The 8,592-nt window shown below is 40.9% G+C and overlaps 1 protein-coding gene across 1 annotated transcript in view; it reads right to left on the bottom strand.

The window, feature by feature from the left end:
* The window catches only part of MORC1 (MORC family CW-type zinc finger 1), a 193,226-nt gene extending 185,661 nt beyond the window's left edge, over positions 1–7,565 (bottom strand). Inside the window, exon 1 of the mRNA XM_004675468.1 lies at positions 7,416–7,565. Coding sequence (XP_004675525.1) covers positions 7,416–7,565 — 150 coding nt within the window. The remainder of the gene's footprint in view (positions 1–7,415) is intronic.
* Positions 7,566–8,592: the final 1,027 nt, after the last annotated feature.

Genomic DNA, 8,592 nt, shown 5'->3' with positions numbered 1-8,592 from the left:
TAAAAAAATAAATAAAAATTTACTTAGATTCTATCGTGTTCAAATATGACTAACCCCACAACAGAACAATAGAAAAGTGTTAAGTTGGTATCCAAAAGCTGAAATGAATACACAGGAACTGCTGCAAGATACATGTATTCCAAATAGGTGGCATCAAAGTTCTAGCAAGTCAAATTTCCTCCCTCCAGGAATTAAAATGGGGTCATGATGGAAGAAAAACTGAAGAGATATTTAAGCTGAAAAATAAATGATGCAATTCTTCAATTTATGGTTATCAACCACAGAGGTTTGTATCCCAGTCTGCATTCCACTGGCTGTCCCAGCACCAGCTCAGGTAAATCCTCACATTCTTCCAGAAAACTTGTCCTTAACATGCTACAAATAATTTTTCTTCCAAGAGACATTAGCCATAAAACACTCTGTAGACATTGTCCCATTTTCTCTTCCCATATCTTCCAAACTGATGCTGTTTTAGGCGGAAAAAAAAAAACAACTGAGACACAGAGTGGCTAAGTGGAGACTAGATGACAGAAGGAACAGTAGTTTGCTGACAATAGTCTGTTCCTCTTTTTTTATAGAAACCTCCCTTCAGGTAACAGAAAGATGATAAGCAAAGGAAAACAAACACATGGATAAGGTTAAGCACATCTGTGACACTGATGTCTCAATCCCTATTGTTTTAATCTAACATCAATAAACTAAGAAGTGTTTATTGAATGAGTGTTGATGCCTCTTTTTATCCTAAGCCAAAAAAAAGCATCACTTTGTAGCTGTTTTTAATTGACACTTGGAGAATAGAAATGGGGTGATAAGCTCATATGAGTAAATAAACTAGTAGAACATGGCAAGGTTTTAAATTTTCTTGTTTTGCTGACATCCTACCATAATTCTTGGCATATGGAACCTCTATCTACCAGTAATGAGCTAGTAAATAAACATTTGAAAGGGCAGGACCCAAGAATTTAGATTTCAAAGGCAAAGATAATATAAATGAAAAATAATCATCCTAATTCCGAGAAATTCTGTATTAAATTTTATATTCAGGCCTCCCTGGTGACACAGGGGTCAGTGCTATCAAGCTATGCCAGCCTGAGCTAGATACCCTGCCAGGGGGTGACCCACACGGCACAGCAGACTTCTCCTGACTCGTCCACTGCTCCCCTCAGCAGAGTATTTCAGTAAATTGCCTACTCTGCTCCCTACTCTATCTCTGGTAAATTCTCTCAACCCCCTCATCTTTGGCCTACAACCCAGTTCTTGTATGCATAAATAAATAAAAATAGGGTTCTCCCTGGTGGCACAGCAGGTTAAAAGGCAGTACTACAAAATTAGCAGTGGCTGCTTCTGCCAGGTTCGATCCCCAGCCAGGCAGGTGACCCACATGGCACAGCAAACCTCTCCTGTCTCACCCACTGCTCCCTCAGCAGTGTACTTCATCAGTCTGCCTGTTGTGCTCCCCACTCTGTCTCTGGTGAATCCTCTCACCACCCCTGTACCTCTGGCCTGTACCCCAGTTCTGTCTGCATAAATAAATCAATCTGAAAACATATAAATAAATAAAAATCTTTAAAAATAAATTTTATATTTCCACGAGGACTGGAAGGATATTTTTGGCCAAAAAAAGAAGCAAATATTTATACTTTAATTTATTCTAAAACAAATGGAGGTAAAATTAACTGTAAACCAAATCTGCTTTCAATTGTGAGATGAAAACTGTATCTGCAGATTCATCCCTTTCCTGACAGAACTGAAGCACCTGTGGCCTAAGTCAATCAAGAATCTGTGTACAGATCGACCTGAGTCTTCTTCCGGGAGGAGTGAGCTCCTCAGCCCAAGGGAAAGCCCATGTGAAGTGCTCACTTTGGGTTCAAGAACAGTGGGCAGGACATGAGGCCTGAGTCTAGCTTCCATGCCAGGACAGAGACTCAGCACAGAGGCAGTGCAAGGTCACCATGGCTGGAGGCAAAGCTGCTGTCTGCCAGGGCAGTGACAAATGACAGCTTGATGAGCTCTCATATCCATGTTTTTTCCATCGTCATGAAAAATGCAAGATTCTAATAGAGTTGCAGAATAAATGGAATTGATTTATAGTTTACAATTACATGGTCCACATTGCACACTGCTATATATAATTCCCATTTCTAATTGATGCATTTTATTTTCCCTCTAGGACAAGAGTATGCAAACTTTTCAAAAAGACAACAAATATCTCAGGTTTTCTGTGTGTCATAAAGCTCTCTGTAGCCTATTCTTTGTTTTTTGTGCATGCCTTTTAAAACCTTTTAAAAGTATCAATGTCATTCTTACCTTACTGACCAAATAAAAGGCCCCGGGATGCTGGAGCATATTGTGTTGGGGTTGGGAGTTTACTATCCCGCCCTTTCACCTTAACTCTTCACTATTCCACAATTATAACACTTGGCCAGTCAGTTACCTGTCACTAAACCCAGACACTCATAGTTAGAGATTCACCTAGACACCATGTGTGGTATAAGTAGACATAACTCTGCTCCTGAGCAACAATGCTCAGGAGTCCTCAGCAAAAAAATGCTCTGGCATCCGAGTTCCAGAACACGGTGATCGAGTTGAGATGCAGAACATGCTCTCCTTTTCAGGTTACGAGAGGAGCATGGACTCTACTCCACATGGTAGCTCTTGAGCAATGAGCAGACACACAGAAGTCCAGCAAGAAACAGGCCCTGGGGGATGGCAGGGGCCAGGACTGCCAGGTTATAGAGCAGAAGCCCCCTGGACTCTGCAGGTGTGCCTGTAGACGTTCATCTGGAAAGCCTTTGCTTTCCAGAAACCAAGTAGAAAACAAATGCAATGACAGGTGCTGCGGGCAAGCTGGTGGAATGTGTCTGCAATCAAATGTGAACCCCCACCTGGAAACGTCCAGGGAAAAAAAGGAAGAAGAAACTTTATGGGATGGGAGATAAGACCAAAGATACACTGCTTCCTGTTGTTAATGTCGACCTTTTTGTTTTTTTAAGTAATGTTGAGCTTTTTTTTTTTTAAGATTTATTTACTTAATTCATATAGAACTGGAGTATAAGTGAGAGATGCAGGTGCAGTTAGAGGCTTCACCAGAGACAGAGTGGGGAGCAGAACAAGCAGATTGACAAAGTACACTGCTGAGGGGAGCACTATGTGGATCACCTCCAGAGTGGGGATCGAACTCGTGCTGAAGTGGCTGTGGCTAGTTGCAGTGCCGTGTCCTAGCCCATTGTGCCACCAGGGGAGGTCCCAGTGTCAAAGAATTTTATAGTCCAGAGATTTAAAGTGGCCCAAGAAATACAGTTTTGTCAGATAGATCCTGGTGGTGTTTTCCTCTCCTAAGCGAAAGGAATCATTCTCAGAAAGGAAGCCGGAAGCCGTTCTGTGTGGCCCATGCACCAGTGCTCAGGCTCAAGCCAGGCTATGCAACAGCCACATGACCTGGGGAAATCCAGGGCAGATCCTCTGGTAGCTCTGGCCTGAGGTTTGCTCCTCCATGGTGAGGTTTAAAACAAAAAAACATCTAAAGGCCCTTCTTGTTTTAAATATTACACAGCCACTTAATGAACTAAAAATTATTTATTAATTCACATACATATTCCAACAATGGTGCGAACTAATGAGATCACTGAAGCCAAGAGGCCTCTAGGCTTAAGAATATTCAAAAAGCAAACCAACAATCAGCATACAGATTATGAAGTTAGGACAGAGCTATGCATGAGTTGTTACCAGATTGCAGAGGATGGACACTTCCATAGAAATCAGAATTGGGCAAAACTCCTGTGGTTAATACTTTAGTAAACAAGACAGAAGGCAGGGAAAGTAAAAAGGGGTACATGCATAATAAACCACAGCTGAATCCTTCGTCATACTAGACAGCTCCAGAAGCCATATGGAAACTGCTATGCTTCAGAATACTCTGAGTAGGTTTGGAAGCTGGAGAGCAAGAGATTAGAATTACCTAGAGACAGGATTACCTAGACAGTCAAAATTCCTGTTGGAAATGTAATTCCCTCCTTTGTATTACTGAATTATCTGACTTGGCCCCAGGGCTGGGGCATCAGAACCCAAATCCACTGCAGTTGCATCTGACTCAGGAGGCACTGGGTCGATCAGCCTCAGGTGGAACCCAGGCAACGGGCCTTAGCAGTACCTTTATGGTGGGGGTGATGGGATATGCTACAGCCCAGAACTCACCTACGAATTAAGAGCAAGATGGCAGTGTCCAGGAGTTGGAGTGTGCAGGCTCTATACGGCCCAGGTGACTGAGGCCACACGTAGATAAGATCCAGTGACTCTGGAGAGGTACAAAAAATGGAGTCATATTAGACTATGTCAAAAGGTTTCCCAGAAAATCAATGTAATCAAAATGATGATCCTGCCTAAAATAGACAAATGCATAATCCCCATCAGAATAACACCAATGCGGCCCTCCCTGGTGGCGCAGTGGGTTAAAGCACAGAACTGAGAAGCTAAAGCCACTTCCGCATGAGTTCGATTCCCGCCTGCCCCGGAGGTGACCACATGGTGTGGCAGACCTCTCCTGACCAGCCCACTGCTCCCCTCAGCAGTGTACTTTGTAGATCTGCCTGTTCTGTTCCCACTCTGTCTCTGGTGAAGCCTCTTGCCATCCCTGAGCTTCTCACCTGTACCCCAGTTCTGTATGCACAAATAAATTTAAAAAATCTTAAAAAAAAAATACCACCAATACATTTCAAGGAAACTGAAAAAAGCATTGAAATTTATGTGGAATCACAAAAGGCATTACAAAAGCAAACCTGAGGAAAAAGGAGCAAAGCTGACGAATCACATTATCTGAGTTCAAGTTTTACTATGAAGCAACAGTTCTCAAAACATGATATTGGCACATAAACAGATTCATGGATCAATGGAACAGAATTGAAAGCCCAGAAATAAATCTACACACATACAAGCAACAAAATAAAGACAAAGCAGCTATGATCAAAAAATGGGGAAAGGAAAGTCTCTTCAATAAGTAGTGCTGAGAAAATTGGGAAGTCACACATAAAAGAATGAAGTGGGTCATTTACTAACCCCATACACAAAAATAAACTTCAAATGGGTTAAAGATTTAGATATAATACCTGCAATAATAAAATACATAGAAGAAAACATTGGTAATACTTTCTGCTATATCAACAATAAAAATGCTTTTGGTAACTCAACCCTTATGAAAAAGGAATTTAAAATAAAATTAAGTAATTGGAATTATCTTAGGTTAAAAACTTTCTATACAGCAAATGAAAACACAAGACAATTAAAAAGATGCACTACTGAATAGGAGAAAATATTTACATAATCTATAATTGATAGTTAATACCTAAAATATACTTTAAAAACTCATACAATTCAACAATTAAAAAAACCAACTCAATTAATAATTAGGCAGTAGATATGAACAGACAATTCACTAGAGGTATCCAGAGGTTAAAAAAATATGAGAAAATGTTCAACATTGCTCTTAATAAGAGGAATGCAGGTTAAAACCACAGTGAGAAAGCATCTCACGTATTTAGAAAACCCCCAGTAGGAAATGGAACCTTATAAAAGGAAAAGGAACCTTATTACATTCTTGGTGGAAATACATACTGGTGTAACCATAATGGAAAGCTATATGGATTTACCTCAAAAAAAACTAAAAATGGAAATAACAAATGACCTAGCAATCCCTCTCTTGGGCATATATCCAAACAATGAAACCATCAACATAAGACAAGCATTATTGGAAGCAGATAGATAGATAACTGGATAGATAACTGGAACAAGATGTGGTACAGTCACACCATTGGGTATTACACAGCCATAAGAAAATATGAAATGGGGGCCCCCCTCGTGGTACAAGGGGTTAAAGCAAGCACTATGAAGCTATCCTCAGCCACTGCAGCACAAATTTGATCCTTGGCTAGCAAGGTGAACTCAAGGCATGGCAGACCTCTCCTGTCTTGCTCGCTGCTCCCTCAGCAGTATATTTCAGTAGCTCTGCCTGTTCTGCTCCCCACTCTGTCTCTGGTGAATCCTCTCACCTTCCACGCCTCTGTCCTACACCCCAGATATGTTCCGATACAGATTACAATGTGCATAAATTCTGGAAACATGCTAAGTGAGAGAAGCCAAACACAAAATGACAAATATTTTAATGTCCACTCATCTGAAACACCTAGAATAGGCAAATTCAGAGAAAGGTCAATTAGCCATTATAGTAATGGGGGCGGGGGAAATGTGGTTACAAAATTTAATGATTGCAGTGTTTCTGTTTAGGATGATGAAGATTGGGAAATAATAGTAATGGCAGCACAGCATGAATGTTCTTAGTTTCCTGAATTGTACACTTAAAATAATTTAAGTGGGAAATTCATGTTAGTTATATATTTTTAGCAAAAGAACATTTTTTTTTAAATAGGACATGTAGTCTGACAGGCTGCGATCAAATTTATGGTTTGCAAAGATCACCTGGGCTGTAGCACAGAAGAAATGGATGAGATCTGGGACGTATGAGAATAGAATAGCAGCTACACAGTGGAGACAGATGGGTGTGGACAGATTTGAGATACATACATTTTGGCGTGGTGACTGGGGTGAGAGTTAGGTAGTAAGGGTGTCAGTTCAGTATTAGGGATGACTAGAACAAGTCCAGTTCTGCATATAACAAGTTGTATGATGTCCATGGAGTGATTATCAAGTAGCTATCTTGAAATGAATGTGGAGCTCAAGGGAAAGGTCTAATATAGACCAGAATTTAAAACAAAGATTTGAAAATAAATAAATAAAACAAAGACTTGAACCCCTCTTCTGAGAAACTCTGAGATTGTTGATGCCAGAGACTTGCCCACATAGACAAACTATGTGACATAAACAGTAGTCTATATCTGTGAAGATATAGAAAGGAGAGAGTGAAATTCGATCCAAAATTATTAGCATAGGCCCTCCCTGGTGGCGCAGCGGGTTAAAGCACAGCACTGAGAAGCTAAAGCCACTTCCGCATGATTTCAAATCCCGCCTGCCCCGGAGGAGACCACATGGCGTGGCAGACCTCTCCTGACCCGCCCGCTGCTTCCCTCAGCAGTGTACTGCGTAGATCTGCCTGTTCTGCTCCCCACCCTTTCTCTGGTGAAGCCTCTCACCGCCCCTGAGCCTCTGGCCTGTACCCCAGTTCTGTATGTACAAATAAATAAATCTTTTAAAAAAAAAATTATTAGCATAGCTGAGGGAGTGGAAATGGAGGTACCCAGAGAAAATAGTCAAAATTGGACTTATCTGAAGAGAGGTCACAAATTTCTACAGGGATGACAGTGGAAAAGCTGTACGGAATTGTGGGTGACATGAAAGACTTGGCAAAGATAGATCTTAACAGACTTGACTGTGATAGATGGTATGACAATAAGATAACACAACTATACCTCACCACCCACCAGGTACTCCAGGCTCACACTCGTGTCCAGGGAAAGCCAGTTGTGCTGGCCTCTTAAGCCAGTGCCTCCAAGCAGGATGCCAGCCCTCCTCCTAGACCTCTCTTCTGACAGCCAACCAGCATGCCCAGCTTGGCGCATTCAGCCTCCCTACTCTGCAGGGTGCTCATACTGTTCCCTGGCAGTGGCACCACCTGGCCTCAGGAAGGAGCCACTGAAGACAGGGCTGTCAGTGACTGCCAAGGAGGCATTTAATGGAGGTGAGTCAAGAAAAAGGCGTAGTTCAAGGGGAACATCCCCCAGGGCTCTGAGCAAGAACTCCCTTTCTGTCGCAGTGACACAACACATCCCTATTTCTGAATCAGTGTCCAGATTATGCTCCTGATCCATTCTCACAAACTTGGCAAAATGAAGGTCTGGTGCAGCTGAACAGGTGAATGAGGCGACCCATTCTTATCCTTCAATACCTGTGGTTTTGAGATGGGAAAATGCACCAAATCACCTGAAATTTCAAAAAGAAAGAAAATTCCTATTGTTGAAAGAACTCTAAAACCAGTACTTCTAATAGTCAATTTTAAAGTAAGTTCACAATATGGTAAATTTTCCTGGGACAACCTATTGCAAGGAACCAAGAACACAATCTAAAAGGCAGAAAAAGTTTCATGTACAAGATGACCATGACAGCACTACTTAAAATAGTTAAAAGTTGAATGTGAAGTCCAGAAATCACAGAATGACCAAGTGAAGATTTTGTGTGATGTAATATTAGCCACCAAAATACTTTTATTATACTTATGTTGATTAAAGCTTAAAAATGTTTATCTGATAACATTAAGCCAGAAGATTAAAATACAAAAATTATACAATGTGTGTTCAACTTTTCTAGGATGTAAAGAAAACAATGGATAGTCAACCAAATAGCAGTTTTCTCTATTGTTCATGCAATTATAGGTGATTTTTTTAAATCTCCAGCTGCACTTTACAGATTTGCTGCCATGAGTGGATGTTTATTTTGCCACCAGAAATAAATAAACATCTAATTAGAAATACTAGAAAAAACAAAAAGAGGGTAAATTAGAAATTATGATTGAATTGTCTCACTTGCACAGCATTTAGAATCATGTTAAATCGCACCCTATATACCACAAACACTGCCTTTCCACTACCC

This window comes from Condylura cristata, unplaced genomic scaffold, assembly GCF_000260355.1.
Source record: "Condylura cristata isolate star-nosed mole 26May11 unplaced genomic scaffold, ConCri1.0 scaffold00003, whole genome shotgun sequence".
In the NCBI taxonomy this organism is placed as follows: Eukaryota; Metazoa; Chordata; class Mammalia; order Eulipotyphla; family Talpidae; genus Condylura; species Condylura cristata.
The sequence above is the reverse complement of the archived record's forward strand: the minus strand, read 5'-3'. Positions and strand labels throughout refer to the sequence as shown.